At 40.8% G+C, this 21,834-nt stretch overlaps 1 protein-coding gene and 1 long non-coding RNA gene across 8 annotated transcripts in view; both read right to left on the bottom strand.

Moving 5' to 3' along the window:
- diaph2 (diaphanous-related formin 2) overlaps window positions 1-21,834 on the bottom strand; it is a 323,623-nt gene that overhangs the window by 168,586 nt on the left and 133,203 nt on the right. For all 7 annotated transcript variants that reach the window (XM_037261470.1, XM_037261473.1, XM_037261469.1 and 4 more), the window contains one exon: window positions 21,482-21,596. In XM_037261470.1, the coding sequence (XP_037117365.1) occupies window positions 21,482-21,596 (115 nt within the window). The remainder of the gene's footprint in view (window positions 1-21,481; window positions 21,597-21,834) is intronic.
- LOC119128749 lies at window positions 211-1,796 on the bottom strand. The gene is made up of 2 exons (XR_005099074.1): window positions 872-1,796; window positions 211-836 (listed from the first exon to the last, which is right to left on the bottom strand). It is a non-coding gene; the product is annotated as an uncharacterized LOC119128749 (long non-coding RNA).

Here is a 21,834-nt window from a genome sequence, read left to right as displayed (position 1 = left end):
TCCATCAATTTACTCTACCGTACCCCTTTGTTTTACTTATCTCAAACTCTTTGTCAGCTCAAGTGGCTTATTGTCGGCTCAAGTGACCTTAATATTTTGGTTATTGCACCCACCTGTTGCTTTGTTATGGATTACGCATGCTTCACAATCATCTATGATTTTGGACAGATTTTTTTTGTTGTGCATTTTATTCCATAAAATTATTGTTGTTTTTTTTGTTTGAAATGGTGGATCCCAAAGAATGCCACAAATAGCATAACAAATAGCAACTAACAAATAACTTATTATTATCAGTGTGGTAGTCGTATTATATAAGCGGTTTGAAGAATGAATGAATAATTCCAACAGTTAAACAGTTCCTTATGGTTCAAGTGGATTTTGAAGACGAATTGATCATGTTGGTTGGTGTAAACACATTGGAGTCATGATGGCAACAAGGTGGTTGCACCACTGAGTCTTAAGTCTGTTTAGTTCTCACGGCGGAATCATTTACCCTGCAAGGAGCCGCCATTTCCAACCCTGCTGGGCAAGCACATCTTGTGGAGAGCCCCACTGGTGGTGATGATTTCCCCTCAGTGGACCAAACACATCACATTGATTTGCTGTGTATTAAGGGACAAGACATGGTACTTGCCAACTAATAGAGGGATCTAAAGCCACTGACCACAGGAACAATTCCAACAGTGTGCGGATCGGAGACAAGGCCGGAGGATGAAAAAGCCCACAAAGGCATATCAGGTTTGTGTAGAATGTCTTGTACTATAGGTGACATAGCAGTCACCTATGGCAACAGGGTGTTATTTAGGTGGAGTGTGTGCTATTTGTCAGGAGACAATCTCAGTTGCTACAACTCACCCTCCAGGGGGACAACAAAGATAATTAAGCTCACATTGGCTTGTCTGTCATTCCAAACAATGTTGGTCGTGGACTTAGGCCGTGTAGACAGCACTAATGGTTTCATTCAAACCCATTCATACTGCCTGGGTCAAATTTCACCCATTTTGACATTTGAAAACAATGAAAATGGGCCTACCCTAAAATATCATTCTTTCAATTTGATAACTTTATTGAAAGTGGTCCACAATATACAAAAATAAATGCCATTCTTTTGTACAGGTGCTACAAAGTATGTGTATGGTTCTTTTTTTTTCTTTTTTTTTTAAACGACTCGACAAAATACCACCGTAACGTTAAAATTGAGCAGCAGGCCCAAGCGTTCATTACAAGCATTCATCACTCAGTGAGACACCAGCTTTAACCTTTAATTGTCTATTTATTATTGTTGGTTTATGAGTACAAGACAAATGTGCGATTCCTATTTTGATATGTACTATACACAACTGTTAATCTGTGAAAACTGACCCAGAACATTCAGTGTGTGCATGGAAAATTAGCAGCACGTAAAGGTTAAAAAAGCAAATGTCACTCAGGTAGGGAGTGAGCCATTGCCTCCGTTACGGCTGCAGTCATGTGAACAAACTCACCGGACAAATAAATGAGTATTAATGACAATGGCCACCAAATCGAAAACAGTGTGACGCTCTCAAATAATGACTCACATTTGCTTCCAATTTGACTGTGACATTTGAAAACCACTGTCAAATTCAGGAGTCCCCGGGGTGGCAGCGCCTAATGGAACGATGGCGTTTATGACACCTTGAAAAGTCTGTATGGGGGCAGCTCAGAGGGAGGGTGTGCATACTCATTGACTTGCACACCGCTAATGAGCGTTATATGTGGGGTGGGAGGGTTATCGAGCATCATTGCAGACAGTAGTAAATCTCAGTCATCTGCTGTGCAGACCCCAAAAACTGGAATCAAGCGTTGTAAATTAATAACTAATAGAATGTGAAAATTTGAAGCCAAAGTACACATTGCTGGCCTGAAAAAATCCCAATGGCATAAAAAGAACGTAATTTTCGCATGGGGTGGGGTCTAAAATTTGATAGTAAAATGCTAATAAAAATTGGTATAAGGCGCATTTAATGAGGTAGAGAGGCACAAATGACCTTATGTGCTTGGTCAATTAAATGCCAGCTAACGTTAGTTCTTGTCCATGAACAATGGCAATGGCTACGCATCTCTCATGGATGTAGCTAAACTTGTGTTGACTCAAAAATCCACATTTTGTGGCATGGTGCAGTTGCACTGTCTACAAAAGTTGAGTTCTGTGTTGCTACTGGCTGCTGACCAGTCCAGGTTGCCTGTCACCCAGAGTCAGTGGGCCCCAGTTACCCGAGGCCCTAATAAGGATGGTGAGGACAGATTCATAAACCTGGACTGCTAATCTGCCTCGCAACAGATTGTCCAAATAAACACCCAAAATGTAAAAATATGGATTTTCTAAGTCATTCCCATTAGTGCTTTGAAAGATTGCCAAATTTGGTCAAAAGTCTCATGAATATAGCCCCCCCCAATGGAATAAAGCTAACATGTCGTTTGCATCTAATTGTTCGCATTACTCTTCCTGTCTCATGGTTGCTGTTGTAATTGGCTTTACCATGAAAAGAAGGTCAACAATGCTGTGCTTGCTGGTGGCCGCTGTATTTGATTGGCCACACGCACGTCCTAATTATCACAGAAAAAACACACACGCACACACTGAGCCACTGGGCTCAAATAGCTCACAACACACACACATTGATTTCAGATGAAAAGAATCCCGCAAATAACATGAAGTGATTTTCGCCCAACACAGTTCGTTGGTGTCCACTCATTATGCGTCACAGTGGCAGTGGGCATAATACATTCCCTTATTAAGAGGAGAGCAACCTGCCTGTGGCTTTTAATTGGGAATGTGAGCAGGTATTGGCAATGCATCAGATAGAGAGGTTTGATGGTAATTTCAAGAGGTCTGATATGAATTCCAGGGGGTCCGCTCAATCCGCTTTGTTGTGCTTATTAGTGGTCCGAACAGATAACAGATTGTATCTTAATTGGAAACCCCAGCAGAGGACTTGGTGCCCACATTGTAAAATGATCCGCGCACACTTGAATTGGTATTTTTTCAAGATCCTTCATCAAAAACAACATAATCACAGGAAAATTTGAATTTAGATCAATTGAATGAAGTGTTAATGATGGATGCTCATTGAAAATTTGTTTTCTGAGGGTTTGCTTTACACTACACCAACAGTCATATTTTACTTTATTTTTTTATTTTATCGGACAGACATACATATTTTACTTAATTCTTTTTCACATCAGTATTCAAATAAATTGTAGCTTTTTATGTTGTTGTTAATGGGTCAGCATTAAACGATGTTTTGTATCTCAATTCAAAATGATATACTCGAAAATTAATTAGGGTATGGTGTTTATTAATGTGGAGCTGACGAAATACTACAATATGTAACCATTTTCACCCCAAACAGTAAAATGATGCTGTTTTCAAAGAACTGTTTAGCCTTTTCTTCAGCTAAGTGTTATTTTGAAGAAAGCACAAGAGCAAACATAACCGGCCGGGCCCTAAGCTCGAGATAATAACGCACCCAAAAAAAGAAAGACTGCCATTTCTTCAAAAATAGAACATGTGAACAGAAGTTAAAACAATAAGTCTAAAAAAAGTCAAATAACCACCTTCTTACGTAGACTCAGTTCAATCATTCAACACAGTCAAAAGATGAGGACACATTTAAGGCATGTCCATGATTAACACAATCCCAGTGAGCCTGGAGCACACTGCATCTACCCTCCAATAGACATTCATGCATGTATTCTCATGCGGTCATTGGCCTTTAGCACAGTGCCCCCTACTGGCACCCCTGCAACCAGAACAAGACAACAACAGGCACTCACACTCACAGCAACGGACGATTCGGAGTGGTCAATTGGCCTACCAAGCATGTTTTTGGAATGTGGGAGGAAACCGTAGTACCCCGAGAAAACCCACGCAAGCACGGGGATAAGATGCACACCACACAGGGATGCCAAAGCCAGAGCTGTGAGGCGGACGGGCTAACCAGTGCCGCAAGACGAGTTTTAAATGAGTTTAGAATTTATACAAATATAACTAACTAAATGCTGTGTACAAATTGAAAATATATGCATTCCAACCAATACATTTTTTTTACATTTGTATTTTTACATTTGTATTACATTTTCCCCTTGTTTACCTCTAACACGCCATCATTTACTTGTTTTTATTAACCCAGCAAAATATCAGTACAAATTGAAAGTATATGCATTTCAACCCATAATTTTTTTTGCATTTTTATTTTTACATTTGTATTACATTTTCCCTTTATGTACCTCTAACACTCCATCATTTACTTGTTTTTATTAACCCAGCAAAATATCAGTGTTTTAAATGATTGTGGATAGAAAGAATGTCTGAATTGACAAAATGGTTTTCCATACATATCCCCTTCAGCATTCCCCAAGAATTGGTGTACCTCCTTTCCCTCCAGTACACACTGTTTAAAAAATGTTGTTTCATTGAAGAGATGCTCTCGCATTTTATCTTCTTTAAATGCTTCATATAAATTCACCAAAATTGTATTACACCACCCCAACTTAGACCTGCTTTTTTTTTTCACCAAATTGTCAAGTGTGCCCCAGGCAATCGAACAGAAAACACACTTGGTCCGCCAAAATGCCCAGAAAGCAGTGCAGTCTGCAAAACCGAAGTAAACTACACTTACACAAAGATGAATATGTTCCCATGTTTAGGATACAAAAATAGAGTCATACATATTAAAACAACAGAGATTTGTTTTTGTTTTTTTTGTGGGTGCGCAAGAGACAGGAGGTGTCCCTGTCGGTAAAAAACAACAACAACAAAACAAATGGAAAACCTTAACAATCATAATCATACAGTTTTTCCTGCAGGCATTACATGTATCAAGTGCAAAAACACATACAAATGTTTATTTACAGTTATTTTCTCCAATGGGGACAGCGCACTAAAAGCACAAGACACATGGAATTGGAGATAACTTGTCCTGCCTATGTGGCGAGATTGACTCTGTGGTCGCCGAGGCCTTTGAATTTGTGACGTGTATGACGTGGGAGTGAGAAAAAGAAAAGAAGGAAAAGAAAACCTCCACCATGTCATTAGTGAAATCAATGTGACAGAGCTCTCCTTTGACAATTGCAACTCACTGTCGCTCACATGCTGGTATCAGCGCCCACCTGTGTCTAAGTATGTATCACAGCCCCCCAGGGGAGGGGGCTGCATCGGATCGCACAAGGTTCCACCGCCACCATCGGAGCACAAAGCGGCCCTCGCTGCTCTGCTGTGGGGCCCTCAGTGCGCTTCTAATAATCTACCCAGCATGTGTTTATCTTTGTTGGACCGGGTTGTGTGGGGGCGGCGGCCGAGAACAAGGAAGGCATAGCAGACGAGCTCCTGCCAGCCCGAGTGTAAGAAGCCTGCAAATCCAGAGGGACCGGCATCTTTTGTGAGAACGTGTCTTGGAGTCAGTCGGCTTGTGTGGTTTTATGAGGGTGATGTGAATCATCCGCTGCTGCCGTTACCATTCAATAATCAGCAGCACAAATCTGATGGGGCGTGGGGCTGGGAAGTACACTTGTTACACCAAGCAACTATTTATCCATGGAATGAGTCACCAACCCAAACAGCCAGCAATATTTGTTATGTTTGACTAACACAATAGATAGCTATCTTTGAACACCCATTAAAAATAATGTATTGATTGGAGGTGCAAACGCTACGGAGGAATTTAGGGCTGTGCGTTAACATCAACCCTACATCTTTGTTATAGAAAAAGGTGCAAGGCCATCGATTATTTGTACTTTTATGGGATAGTGTGCAGCATTTTGTTAAGCATAAATGACTTGATCAATGTTACTGTAGCCTACAAGTAGGAAGTATATGAGGCTGGCAGAGAAAATGTCAGTACTGTAAAGTACCAGAGGGCTCTGCACAGATATATGTACAGTGGCCCACAGGGGGTAAAGACTCAGTCGGCCAGCGAATAGTAAAAATGTGCATATTTGACAGCCATTATAAATGTGCAAAAGAAAAAAAGAGAACAATGACAACAATATGTTTTCCTCAACAAAAAAGTGGAATGGCTCCTGCCCAAATATAAATAAACAATATTGAAGAAAAAAAAGACAGTATATAATCGAAAGGGGCAGAGACCAAGGAATACAGTAATGTCTTCATATTTGTGTTGTGTGTCCCTTTGAGACCGTTCTGTGATTAAAGCCTATTTAAATAAATTTGACTTGACTTGATTCACTTTTTTTTTTTGCTGGTTGATCTTAAATTAAGATTGAGGACATGAGTGTTGCCAAAGATTATTCATTTTACGCTGAGGTGGCGTTGTAGTTCTCCAAAAAAATCTCTAGCTACATTGTGACATCTTCTGTTAATTGAATCCCACTAGGAACCGTCATGATCACAGACACATACGCCAGCACGCAGAGAAACATGCAGCGAACGACTTGGGCGTTGATTGAGTGAAGACGTGCAGTACAGGAGGAGAAGCGCAGCTAATGAGTTATTTAGAGACATTGAGGTCGTTGTGAGACCAGCCTAAGGTCAAAGCATTCCCCACACCTTTAATGAACAAATCCACCCGACATGTAGAGAGAGATTCATGGGTGTGAGTGCCCAGACTGACCTGCTTAGTGAACCACCAAATCTTTACATCATAATATGGCACAAGGCTTTTACGTTTAATGCAAGCTTTAGTTTGTTCCAGTCTTAGACACAACCTCCGACATATCACCATATCTTTGAAAGAAAAGCCATCAATTCATTAAGCTTCCCTCCTTTTTTCTTCCTAATGAGACATTTCTGTTTCTAACTTTGTAGGAATAGTTTGAGGAAGGCATGACAGCATGACAGGCAAAGGTCCATAAAGGCATGCTCGGATACATTTGATGTGGAGGAATTTGACAAAGCCCTGACCTCAGGCCCATCAAACACCTAAGGGAAGAACAGAAGGAGGCTGTCTTTCAGCTCCGTCAGTGTCCTCTGACCTTTTTCAGAATTACAGAATTTCATAATCCAAAATATCGTAGGAGGACCTTCCAGAATAGGAGAGAGTTTGCTGCATAATATATCTATAAAAATATAGATATAATGGCTAAACTCAAAATTCAACGTTAACAAACTTTGATACGTTTTTAGGAGGGCAATTCAAATAAATCAAAGTGATGTGGCTTTTACCTGGTACTGCCTAGTTTGCCAATGGACACTCAAACACTCAAAATGAGTTAACAGTCACCAAGCTGAGAAAGTACTAAAAGGGGCAAAGGTGACCCTTGTAAGATAGTATTCCTGAAGTTAGTGTCTCCCCGCAAGGTATCCAAGCCTTTAAGGAGAGTTAAGCACAGGAAATGAAACAGTAGACTCAATTTCAGTATTGCTATACAAAGAAAAACATGTAACGTCATCCAGATAGTCGGTCAGTAGGTTTTGCTGCCTGATGTGATTGAAATGAAAATCAAAGCATATCAATCTTCTCAGGTTAATTGGTCTTACACAGTACATTTGTGGAGACTCTACATCCCCGGGGACGCCTGTGGCCCGTGCAAACTTTAATTAGTGGGTTTTACCTTAGCCAGAGAGGGATTGGCGGAGAGTGGAAAAAGGTGAAAAGAAAGGTCAAGGAGAGCGAGAACACTTTAATGCAAATCTGGGCGTACAAAGTATGATATGTCTCGTCTTTAAAACTCTCCTACTTAACAATCATCGACCATTGCTGGATCGCGGCTTTCCATGCGGCAAATCATTAATTCATGTACATCGACTCAGTCAGCACTCATACGCCGATGTGGGCTCATATTTCAGTGTAAATGATGACACATCTGCTGGAAACCATTGGTCAGTGGCCAGCCTACCTGCCCACAGTGCCTTTGAATTTGAGCATCAGTGCACATATTTACAGAAGCACTGAAACTACCAATAAACATAACGAGACATTGAACTTTGCATGAATACTTGTACAGCTGCGACAGATTTCCATTTTCTACATTCCCTGTTTGTTTATGGGGTGAAGAGCACCCACACACAGCAGAAAGAAAAATATTGTTCCACCTTGAACGTCAGCCTTGTCCAAATTCTCTGAAAAGATAATCAGATTCCTGAGATGTGTACTGTGGAGTTAATAAAGTCAAAAGGACAGAATCAAGTGCCACTCAAAGGAAAACCCTCAAGGCAACAATAAAAAAATAGTATTCTGCACACTAAAACTCTTTTAACAAGTGGTGGAAAGGAAAAAAAGACAACAAGCCCAACACTCTTGTAGACCATGAAATCCAGATGCAAGGATACTGCTACAAGAAAATGATCAGGGATAAAGACAAGGAGCAGACAGGAAGGTAAAGTCAACAAAACAATGATATCAGAAAAGAAAATATAAGCACTGGGGAAGAAAAATAAAAGCAAGAAATGGTAAACTGGAGAAGGCAACTAGCAGCATTGTTTAGTGTTGATGTAAAAAAAATAATAAGATTGTGACATTTTCTTGGACTCAACATTTGCTCCACTCAATCTCTTTCATAGAGTTTATCAACATACATTTATTAGTTTATCAAACACCATTTGCCATGACCCACAATAATTTACTCTGAAAGAGCCAAATTACTCAAAATGATATATATAATTTTTGTAGATTTGCTTTATAGATCCAAAAGACGCGCAGCAGAAAGTTGGCGTTCCTTGCAATGCATCATTCAAGACAAGAACAACAAGGCATTACCATATTGCTAGTTTAGCTTCATTTCTGTTTCAGGAACCTACTAATGAGTACCGTAATTTTCGGACTATAAGTCGCGGTTTTTTTCATAGTTTGGGTGGGGGGGCGACTTATACTCAGGAGCGACTTATATATGTTTTTTTTCACAAATTTTTACTTGATCATTAACACATCACTTACTTACAAGTATAGTTGACCACTTCACATGTTATTTTTAGTATAGTTGATCACTTCACATGCTTTGACATCTTTATCTTGAACATATTCAAAACATGAAAAATAGAGAGAAAAAATCAAATAAAGTAACACTTTAAAGCGCCATATCCTCTGGACATGTCCTCTGTCACCAGGATGACATAAAGGACGAGAAATTTGATCGATGGATTTAATGATTTGGAGTGACACAAATGGTTTGATAATATTGTTGTTTATGTGATAGTTATTTAAAATATAGTTTATATATCGTTGTATGGGCCTGTGGAATAATTTGAACTGTGGCGCGGCACGCGGCATTGTTGACAAAGGACGATCGATGGATTTAATGAATTGGAGTGACACAGATGGTTTTATAAACGTGTTATTTATGTAATAGTTTTTTTTAAAAAACTGAATGTTACGTCAGGCCCGTTCTCAGCTCCTCGTTTGTGTTTGTCACGTTAGCATACCGTATCGTTTAGCCTGTTGTTGCTCGTTCATGTCTGTTCTTGGTGTTGGATTTTGTCGAATAAATTGCCCCCCAAAATGCGACTTATACTCCGGAGCGACTTATATGTTTTTTTTCACATTTTTGGGCATTTTATGGCTGGTGCGACTTATACTCCGGTGCGACTTGTAGTCCGAAAATTACGGTAAGTCTGGTAACATTTCCACAACATGCTGCGCACTGACAAATTAAAAATGGAGGACCTTTGAGAACAACAGACCTTTGCAAAGGTAAAAAAAAAAAGTCCTCTCTCACAATGTTAAGGAAAGCGCAAATACATAAAAGAAATTGTACTTCAATGCGGTAGTAAAAGGCAAATTTAGGGGAGCCACTTTGACCTTGCGTCAGTCAAGCATGGTGAAAAAGTAATAATCTATTGCCAATCACATCACTCAGTGCATCAGCCTCTCTAATCTACGACTCTCAACTCTAGTCTCTAAATTGTCCATAAGTGCGAGTATCATCAGTGTGAATGCTTGTTGGTCTATATATGCCTTATCATTGGATGGCAAACAGTCCACGTTGTGATTGGCTTTAGGTCACGCTCGTCGCTAGAGTGTAAACAAACTGGTAGGATGGATGCTGAGAATTTTGTCAAAACAGGATCATTGTCCAAAAAAGGTGAGGGCGGTGGGTTCTAGACTTTATATATTGATGGTCATCGTTTGTCTTGAGGCCAAATTCTCAATTCGAGTTTGCTTCAAAGCAAAAAAGACATACATTTCATACACCACCGCTACCACATGTTTAACAGTACAAGTCAAGAAATCAAGTGGACGTGTGCTTGCACACAATGACACATTTGACAAAATTGGACTGTGACAAACTGGAACAGTTTCACAATTCCAGTGTTTCCGGCCCTTACAATTTCCTTCAGTCAAGCTGCTGTTTGTTTTGTTCATTTCAGGGTGACTGTGAATCACCATTTGTAATCACATTGGTCTGCCCACCTCAGTCATCTTTTTTGGTGCATCTGAGAAGTAATTTACCTCACGGTGGTTTGAAAAGTCATGATTGTTTACATTCAAAGAGACCCCATCCTGAGCACACTCCAGACTTGATTGTTTACCCATCTAGCAGGTGACATCACGGCTGTTCTCTTTCCCCCAACACTCCTTCTGTCTATCCTCCATTCCATTCCTCTTGGCACAAACCAATTCTAGCAAAGAGGCTCAATGACAAATCAAACGTAATACCATGTAGCAAACTCAGCAGGCACGGGGTTTCTGGCTGTCTATCTAGTAAGCTGTTGGCCACCAGGGAAATAGGGATTGTGTGCACCTTCCGATCGGTATGGAAATCACCAGTCAACACAAAATCCAAACACAAAGTACTTTTAACGGTGTCAACATGAAACAACAAGTTGGCAAAAGTTGAAAACTGTGGAGATGATTGAGCTCATTTGAAAAAGATGAAATAAAAACAAAAGGGAGATAAGAGTCAATCTGCTAACTGAAATTGCAAATTTATGTTGTCGTGCTGCAAGAAAATCACTTACAATATTCAAGCGAGAGGTCATAAAAATGTAAGCACTGCATTACATTCAAATAAGATTATTTTGATTGAGTGACAATGAAGCATTCAGCTACCCGCCCTCCCAAAAAAATCAGACTGTCGGAAAACAATCAAACAAGCATTCAGTCATCTTCTGAAGTGCACATCCCCAATGTGTGTCCCGGGGGTGCTAGAGCCTATCCGAGCTGTCTTGGGGCAGTAGGCAGGGGACACCCTGAATTGATTGCAAGACAATCGCAGGGCACACGTAGACAAAAAATCATCACACTTACCATGCATGGTAATCTGGAATATGGGAGGAAACTGGAGTACCCCGGGGGAACCCAGGCAGGCACGGGGAGAACATGCAAACTACGGAAGAAGATGGAATGGAACCCTGCACTTCTGAACTGGGAGGTGACATGCTAACCAGTGCACCACCGTGCTGCACAACAAACAAAAAAATTCAAAATACTCTATTACTACCAAAATATGTTTATTTTGTATATGTATATTTTTAATGAGTCATATGAAAAGGGCTATACTACATAATAAAAACATTCAAATAGCATCTACAATATCGTAGTGAAGCTTAATCATTCTAGATTGATTTCCAATCATTTGTGAAATGCTTGATATTGTATTTGCCTACAAACTTCATTTGACTTGCAAGAACCATGACTCAGCAACTTCACCGACAACTTAACTTTCCCAAACTTGCCTCTTTCTTTCCATGCATTACTCAAAACTGGTCAATCCAGCGCAGCAGTGCATCCATCAAGTATTTCCTATAAAAAAAAAAAAGGCGCCACTGCTCTTGTACTTGTGTGCTGCATTATAAATGTGCTCCATAGTCTGCTGTCTGGGATCATGGTGGAGTGAAGTTAATGAAGCTTCACTGGGGCTTTTCAATAAGTTGAAACTTCGATGAAACTGCCCGTTCTTAACATGCAAGCCTCGTTGTAAATAAGCATCAAATACAAAAGTAGGTTTCTGTGCAAACATCGGAGACATTGGAAGAAGCATGCGAAAACATGAATATATCATTTCAATGTAAATATCACTTGTGAATAAAACATAATGGTGTGTGGTTGTTATTTCCCCCCTTTTTTATGCTGGATAGAACACAGAGTGACATTACTATACAGTAAATGTCACACAATGAAAAGGGGGGAAAAAAGGTAAGATGCTCCAAATGTTGATGTGACCATAGAAAACAACCACGGTCAAAACAGGACACCTGTAAATATAACAATTCATCTATCAAATTAAATCATGTTAATCACACAGACAATGTACATGCTTCTTTTTTCGTTAGAATATACAGTCGAATGACACTGGCATTTCAAAATAAACAAAAGCAAAATACCTTGCCTCACAAGGATTGATCTATTACTAACTTAAATATACATAGTGTTGAATGAGACTCTACAAAAGTTGTGATCCAAAGTGAATGCATTCGGTCCATTTACGAACAAAGGTAAGTGCACTTCCAATGACTTGAACTCGGCAAAGGGAAATCATACACTGTACTCAATATAACGTTTAACATTAACATTGCGGCGGTCCACTGTCTCACTGCCCTCGGTTTCCTCTCGCAAAATTGTCAAGCCAGCACTGTAGCACGAGCCGCTTAAAACAATACCAGAAAAAGATGACGCACCCAAAACAGTTCCGTAAACCGTGGCTAATGGATCAGAAGGGGAAGCGTAAAAAAGAGCAACGCACAAGGGATATTTATTTTTAAAGAGACAAATTCTGATGACTGAATTAGAGTAGCAGAAGGGCAGTAAATGTGCACGGGGGGTGCAGACATGGGAGGCTGTCGGCGGCAGGTATCAAAGGCAGCTAATATTCAGAGGGCTAAAGTTAAAGTGCACTGTGAAAGCCAGAATGGCTCTCATCTGAGAGGAGAAGATTAAAATCAGTGGGACATCACAGCGAGGCAATATGAAGCCGGAATTAAAGCAAATCTCTCTCCCCCTCCCTGAAACACACACACACACGCACAAACACACATCCCCACCCCCCCACACACACACAATACATATGCACGTATTGTCTGACAATAAAGAAATGACTTGGCATTAATAATTAAGAGCCGGATCCCCATTCATATGTGATATATACGTATACATATGTGAGATTTTATATATAAAAGAGCAGGCTTGAGAACTGACCATTGAGTTAGTCACAGTGGGCCAAACAGAGAGAAATGAACATCAGGCTGTTTTGTGTTTTATTGAGACTAATGTCTCCTGCCTGCGCCAGCAATTAATGGCCTCTCGTCCAAAATGAGGAAAATGCCACCATTTGGACTCTTTTGTTTGTTAAAATGAGATAAAAACCTATCAAGGCAGCTTGAAATAACAACGGGCATTTACGGACTCTGTGATTTACTAGTTGGAGTCGAGGTCTTGAGCCATCAAAATAATTGAGCAAAGGGAATGTGGGCTATCCTTCAGCAACAATGGGAGACACACGGAATGAGCATGTGGAAAAACGCCAATTGTGGTCCTGTTTGCTGTTAAACAATGAGCTGAACGGAAAGTGGCCATTTCTCTTGACTGGAAGCTGCCCCGGCCTTCAAACGGATATCAACATGTCCAAAGAGCTTGGAGTCGCCAAGATGAGAATCTGGACCTTATTTTCTATAATATTACTGCAATCAAACATAGGCAGTCTATCCAAACTTTTCCTAAAACCTTTGTCACCATTGGCTTACGGGTGGGGTGGTGCATATCCCAACCGAATTTGGGTGAGATTTACTTATGGACGATAGAGTCTGAGCATACATGTGTTGAGAGTGCGGGAGGTATCAAAAATGTGTTTACTACAATTACCACAATGAACTGCAACAAAGGACAGAAGATAAAATGTGTTACATGAGATGGTAGAGGTCCTGTTGTGTTCTCGAGATAAAAAGCAACTCAATGTTTGTGACTAAAAGTTTGACAGGATCAATAATACAATTTAAGTGACAATCAGTGTTGCAATGTGTGAGCACACAGGTTGAAGGTTTGACTTGTAGATTTCTTTCTTCTTTTTTACACCCCCCAGAGTGTGAAGTTACAGAGCGTCATGTGGGGTTCATACATCGCTTGAGTGCGTTTGATCCGGTGGCCTGATCGGCCCTGATGTTAACAGAGTTATTAGGAGGCTTATTAGGTAAGGTACGACAGGCAGCTAAACCCCCCCGCACCACCACCACCGATTTCATCATTACCACCATCTTGGCTGGGTCATCACTGGGGATGTGCTGCCCTATAGCAGGGGTGTGAATGTGATGTGACTCACTGGGCAGTTCAACTCCAGTTGCAAAACTAGATTTGCATTTTTAAATTACAAACTCTGCTAATTGTTTGAGTTCTAAAGGGAGCCTGTTTAAGCCGGAAACTGTGAGGAGCAAACAACTTGCTTGCTTGTGCTAATTGTTGCCATTTTCATGTTGTTCGAACATGAATTACTGCTTTAGCACTGTCAAAAATGTAAGTTGTGTTTTTTTCACAATGTATTTATAACCTGCAACTATCATCGCTTCCTAGTTCAATTTCAATGGCAGCCTGTTTAGATAGCAAACAAGTCAGGCCTAAATTAACTGTGCTCACTATTGAACGCTGCCAAGTCGTGCAATCTATCACTGACTTCAGCTTCACGATGTAGCAACTATGCAGCATAACCTTGTTCATTCTAACATTTGCTGTTAACGATAAAAAATTAAGGCATTTATCATAGCCGCCCCTAATAGATGTAAGAGGCTAATTGTCAGAATGCGGGCTGTAAACTAAAGAGACATAAAACTGCCAGTTCCCAAGCACAACAATGAATGAACTACATGAGGCTGTCTGCGAACCCAGCTGTTTAGTGTCTGGAGAATTTACAGCTACGTGGGAGCGGATTAATGATGTTTGCGAGAAGAAGGGAACAATATAGACAGTCGGGTGGCACTGTGTGGGTGTGGCTTAATGATAAGAAGAAATACCCGCGCTCAGCAAGGAAAGGCAAGACAGCAACGATTTGACGAAGAAATCTGTGACAGCGGCTAAAGATGAGCTTATTTACACAAGAATGGTTTGCAACGGGTCGCCTAAAAGTCCGGCAAACCAAAGCGAGTATTTCAAGCAGGTGACAAGGACAGTCTCATCTCCTACATGAATTATGCATCATTGTAGGTGAAGGGAGGAAAGGATGAAATGTGCCTCACAACATCAACGAGCCCCCGTAATGAAGGCTTAAAGTCTGATGGGATGTATTTATGGCTACAACCTTACCGGCATCCCTAAAAGCTTGCATGTAATCAATACTCATTATTGTCAAAGAGGCATAATGAATGCACGAGGCATAATGCGGGGGATTTCGGTTTCAATCTGTCACACCATTGTATGTATAAGCAAGCCTTGTCCATCTGCAGTTGATGTGCGGCAAGTCAGGCAATGGAGGACACATTTCGAGGGCTGCAGAGTTTACCAGCATCCATCTTATTCCAAATTGAAGTGCAAAAGTTCCAGCTGAATGGATTGCCTTTCAAATGCAGCGGGCCATGGCAACACACGTTCAATCCTGGAGTGAATCTGATTTGATCCCAAGAGCCGCACAAAAGGCAAAACCAACTGATTGATAAAGCGAAGCCAAGTCAGAGAGGAGGAGAAGGAGGGGGGAGTCAATGAAGAAGAAGAGTGTTGAGAAGGAAAGCAATTGTGGCGAGGAAGAAAAGAAGCAAAAAAATTGAGTGCAAAAGCAACAGTAAAAAACTCTTTTAATCGGACACGGCCAGGTTGTTCTAAAAGGAACATTTCATGTATTGTACAATATTGAAAAAATGAGAGCATGTAGAGATGAGTGGCTGCGATAATGTAGCGTGAGCCGGCGGTCGGAATATTTTGATCTCAGAACATTTGATGGTGTCTAGGTGGAAAAAAATTAATAAAACTGAATAACACAGAATAAACTCGGAATAAAAAAATGACTGCAATGGAAAGCCTCTAGAAAAAGAAGTACCGTATTTTCCGGACTATAAGTCGCACCGGAGTACAAGTCGCACCAGCCATAAAATGCACAATAAAGAAGGAAAAGACATATATAAGTCACACTGGAGTGTAAGTCGCACTTTTGGGGGAAATTTATCTGATAAAATCCAACACTAAGAACAGACACGCCATCTTGAAAGGCAATTTAAATAAAAATAGAATAGAGGCAACAACAGGCTGAATAATTGCACTGTATGCTAACGTTACATGACACATAAACAACAAACCGAAAACGTGCCTGGTATGTTAATTAAGAGTTATTCTGATAACTATAGCGTAAATAACGTTCTAACAAGTTTACCAAACCATTAATGTCACTCCAAATCACTAAATCCAATGAAATCTCCATCCTCCAGTCACTTTTAAACAACTCCGCTAACTCTGGAAGTAGAAGATGTGGCGCTTTCTCTTCTACGTCGCTTACGTCAGACTCATTATCACAATTATAAACACAGGCCTAGAGCACCCTCTTGCGGCTTAGTGTGAAAATAACGTGAAATTATATAATGTGTTAATAATTTCACATATAAATTGCTCCAGAGTATAAATCGCACCCCTGGCCAAACTATGAAAAATAGTTGTGATTTATAGTCTGGAAAATACGGTAGTGTTCGCCTAATGGCATGGAATCTAAAGGTCAGCTGGGATAGGCTCCAGCTCCCTGTGATTCTAAACAGGCTAAGATGTTGACAAAAGGGATGGATCGACATTTGACCATAACTAACTGCAACATTGGCTAATTGGGATTAATGTGAAATACGAATAACCAGATTTTTTTCCACAATTGTTTTTGACATTTTGGAACGGAAAATGATGAATTTTGATATTTTAGTTAAGCAAACAATCATGCAAATTTTGAAAAAGGTTTGCTTTGTCATTTTAGAGACTTTTACTCACAATAAGGATCAGAATTTTTAGGATTGACACTGTTCTTTTTATTCCTTTGTGTTGTAACCCTTGCAAATGTGGCTTCAACGATGCTTTTTGCACCATTAATGGAGGGCAACTCTGCTGGGAATGCATTTCCACCTGCTTGCCTCATTCTTTGTAATACACAAGAACACACACCGACTGGGCATGAACACCTCCCTCCAAGATCACACGCATTTTTTTTTCTTTTTTTAAACATGAATTGTTTATCCTTTTGAAAAATAGGATGTAACAGCAAAGTGTGCTTTTTACTGTTGGATCAGCAGAAACACTATGCTTCCAAGAGGCTGAGGTTACAATGGCAACCTTGTGTGTCAAGCATTGTGACAAATTTTCAGCATTTTTCCACACAAAGCCACCCTGGCTGGCTCCACCGCCTCTCGATTGGGCTCCATATCAAACATTTAACAGCATTTTTCATTCATGAGAAAATCATGTTCTGTTTTAACAATCCCGGCATAAGAGCTGATGCAGGGAAGTTGCTGCAGGGGTAATTGATAGGGATCCAGCAAAGGTAACTCCCAGGGGAAATGCTGGATCGGAAATGCTTACCCTGCCAGCGGGAATATGGCCTATCTATGGAGCCTTTTTTTAAGCCCTATGGGGAAGACGAGAATTTAAGGTCATTTAAAGCTAAATTAAAACAATGTTTTAATGTCGAGCTGTCGTGTGAGATCTGAAATTATTCCTTCGTTCATACACACACATACACATGGTGAAAAAGTGAGGCACGAACAAGAACCAAATAAGTGCATAAACATTTGTCGATTTACAGCACAGGAGGAACATGCAAACTCCACAAGAGTGCCTGAACTGAGAAAACCTCTCGGTTGCTACTAACTGCTACACTGCTGTGCTTACAAAGAAAAAAAAAAAATTGTTTTATCCAGGATACAAATAAATACTGCACTGCATGCACGCCACACATACTGTTTGGATTCTTATGAGTGGGAAACATTTTAACAATTCAAAAATGTTGAGAACCTCCTTTTTTGGGTGTGTTACGTACTTGTACTTTGTACCGTTGATTTGTTTCCCTCTGGTTGTTTTTCTATTCATACCCAAAATATGACACAACACTGTCTGTAGTTTTCGGTCCCCGATGCTATTAATTCTAATTAATGTGATAAGACGTCCTGTCCATGGAACAGTGGACCATCTCTATACCCTCGGCAGGATCCTCGAGGGTGCATGGGTGTTCGCTCAACCAGTCCACATGTGTTTTGTGGACTTGGAGAATGCATTCGACCGTGTCCCTCGGGACGTTCTGTGGAGGGTGCTTCGGGAGTATGGGGTGCCGAACCAACTGATAAGGGCGGTTCGGTCCCTGTATCACCGATGCCAGTGTTTGGTCCGCATTCCCGGCAGTAAGTCGGATTCGTTCCCAGCGAGGGTTGGACTCCGCCAAGGCTGCCCTTTGTCACCGATTCTGTTCATAACTTTCATAGACAGAATTTCAAGGCGCAGCTGAGGTGTTGAGGGTGTCCGGTTTGGGGACCTCAGCATTGCATCTCTGCTTTTCGCAGACGATGTGGTGCTGTTGGTTTCTTCAAGCTGTGATCTCCAGCTCTCACTGGAGCGGTTCACAGCCGAGTGTGAAGCGGTCGGGATGAGGATCAGCACCTCCAAATCTGAGTCCATGGTCCTCAGTCGGAAAAGGGTGGAATGCCCTATCCGGATCGGGGATGAGATCCTGCCCCAAGCGAAGGAGTTCAAGTGTCATTGGGTCTTGTTCACGACCGAGGGCAGGATGGAGCGTGAGATCAACAGGCGGATCGGTGCAGCGTCGGCTGTAATGCGGACTCTGTACGGGTGAGAAGCTCGGTCATCCGGGAGAGATTCGGAGTAGAGCCGCTGCTCCTCCACGTTGAGAGGAGCCAGATGAGGTGGCTCGGCCATCTCACCAGGATGCCTCCTGGACACCTCCCTGGGGAGCTGTTCTGGGCATGTCCCACCGGCAGGCGACCCCGTGGACGACCCAGGACGAGCTGGAGAGACTATGTCTCTCAGCTGGCCTGGGAACGCCTTGGGATCCCCCGGGGTGAGCTGGATGAAGTGGCTGGGGAGAGGGAAGTCCCTTCTAAAGCTGCTGCCCCCGCGACCCACCCTGAAAAACCGGAAGAAGATGGATGGATGGATGGATGGATGGATGGATGGATGGATGGATGGATGGATGGATGGATGGATGGATGGATGGATGGATGGATGGATGGTTCATTTGCTCGTTGACATGTATCCAGGTGTGAGCATGTTGTCATCACAACGGAAATATGCTCATTTGGAACTGCACAGTTTATTCCTCAAAATTTGAATATGTGTTCACACCCGACCAAAGAAACTGCAGTTTCTTGAAACTGACTAACCCAGGGGCATGACTGTGAAACCATACTGAGAAAATCAGCGTGCATTGTTGAAGGTTTCACTTTAACTACTTCTATGACGGATTATTATTATTATTATTATTATTATTATTTTTGATTTATGACCATATTGACAAATGTCATATTGACATATGAACCTGCAGAATCATGACTTCAGATGATCGTATCACAATGGTGTGTTATCACTGTTCACTCGCTGTGAGAAATAAAGATGGCAGATTTGCAAAACCGTTTGGCCACACAAATTACCTTGTTTGGCAGTGCAGCTGCAAAGACTGTGACATAATTGTTCAAAATACGTAATAGGGAATGAATAAAATTGAACGGATTAAAAAATATTCCCCAAACAAAAGTATGTCTGCAGCACCTGGAGGGATTGGATTAAACTTTCCTACAATCCTGGAGACTCCAAGTGCACAATAAAATTTATATAAAAGCTAAAAAAGTGGATTTTGCATGATATGTCTCCTTCAAATGTGTACTGTGTTTATAACTTCATTACAGTGAAAAGTTACAACTGATCGGTTTACTTGTTGGTTGCATTGTAAGTTTTTTTTTGTCTTAAATTGTAAGCAAAAATTTGAGTAAGAGCAATACCTATTGAGAGAGTGACGTTCACCGCAAACAGCAATTTGGTTTAACAATTCTTGAAAAAAAGAGGCCAAGTGGCTGCATTAAGCAGTTCATTGCCACTTGCAGTTGAAGTTTAATTTAAGAGCAAATGTAGAAAATAGCATATATAAGTTGTCTATTCAACCAAAAGCATAATAACTTTTTTCACAAACGGTGAGCAAGCTTAATGCTAACACAAACACAAATTACTGGTGATGAAATTAGCATCGACTGAACACAAGCGGTAACAACACAGGCAAGCAGAGCATACAACAATACTGATAGTCATATATCCGTTATCTTCTGTAAAAAAACAACTTATTATTGCAGTTTCTTAAAGGTATATGCGTAATGTTGTGCCTTGGTGGCCAAGAATGCCCATGCCCAATGCACAATGCCCATTTAATTATTATGATTGAGAGAATGTTTAAATCTTTACATGCTATTAAATGATGCTGTTATTGCTGTTATTTTTGTACAATATGAAGTTGTAGGGTACTATTTTTGTTATTAAAAGCATCTTACAAACACAGTCAAAGAACAAATGTGCCTTTGTCACCACTGTCGGAACTGATCCCCACGGTAAACCGAGGTCCCTGTTTGTAAGACAAACAAACTGCAACAGTGTGAGAAGCACATGCAAAGAGATATCCACAGGTCTACAGTCAAGTCAATTTAGGAAATAAGGTTTCTGACAGAAAACCTTCAGTGAAATATGACTGGTGGTCTTGTCCCTGCCACTTTATTAAGTCTCGCTACAGCCTACTCACTTTTCATCTGTATTATGTCAGGAAATCGCCCTGCGGGCATTGAAGCAAAATGTCTATTAATTCAAGAGATATATAGAAAAAAGATTGATCAGCTTTGTGTGAAAACCTGGAGGCAAGAAGAAAGCTGGTGGTGTCCAAACTGGCATTGAGTGTATGGTAAGGGCTGAAGTATTGGGTATAGTTATGTCCACATAGCCTGACAGACCTCACATTTGACTGCTCAGCACTTGACAGGGTTTAAACTTCTCCCTCAACTGCTGCCAGAATTAGTGGGGTGAAATACACAGACATTGTCCAAGAGGGGATGACACACATCACATCACCATGTGGGCGAAGTGCTTCCAAATTCACAATTTCAAACACAAACGACGACTCTAGTCTGTACAGTTTTTAGTTATTCATTATAAAGTTCGGAAGCCTTGGTGAAACAAACTGGCCAGGGCTAGAGACACCCCAGACCACCCCCCCTTGCCTAAAATAAATAACAAAAGAAAAAAAGACATCTTGAATGAAGAAATGCTTTGCTGGACTATAACAGGCGGGGAGCAAATCAAGCATAGCTCCTCTCAGGTCAAACAATGCTTTTGTGCGCCTACACAAAATGAGAATCAGAGCAAATACATCGTGCAATTGCATTGAGAGAAAACCTATGTGAAGTCCCTGCAGCAGGAGCACTGCGCTCCTTAATTGGCACAAAGCTAAGAATTAAGGGACTCAAGAATCAAGGACAAACTGTGACTGTTGAAATTAACATTTCAGGAAAAAAAGTGTCATGGGATAAAAGTGGCTTGGCATCTTTAGGCAAAGATGCTTGATGAAGTGCGGAAGCAAGCGGGGTGTTGTATGAGCGGGCGAGAAGTGAAAAGTGAGACGACGCCTCCTTCCTTACCTTTGCTCTGTGACGAGAAGCAGTGGGAGAGCTGAGAAAACAGGTCAGGATTCTCAAACTTCTCCTCTTTCACTTTGATCCAGATGCAATTCTCCGCCATTTCCTGCGGCACTATCTGCAGTAACGCAAGGATTCCATTATCAGCCCAATCGGAAAGCACATAAAGTGCCACTCAAAAAAGGTCTCTCTGGATATTGTGTATGTGTTTTCTAGATGTGCGCACAAACACACACACACGCACACAGACTGTTATGAAAATTTTTATTTATATATATATATATATTTATTTATTTATTTATATATATATATATATATATAAATAAATAAATAAATATATATATATATATTTATAT

The sequence above is a fragment of the Syngnathus acus genome, chromosome 10, assembly GCF_901709675.1.
Source record: "Syngnathus acus chromosome 10, fSynAcu1.2, whole genome shotgun sequence".
Classification (NCBI taxonomy): domain Eukaryota; kingdom Metazoa; phylum Chordata; class Actinopteri; order Syngnathiformes; family Syngnathidae; genus Syngnathus; species Syngnathus acus.
Note: the sequence above shows the minus strand (reverse complement) of the source record. Positions and strands in the feature narration are given on the sequence as shown.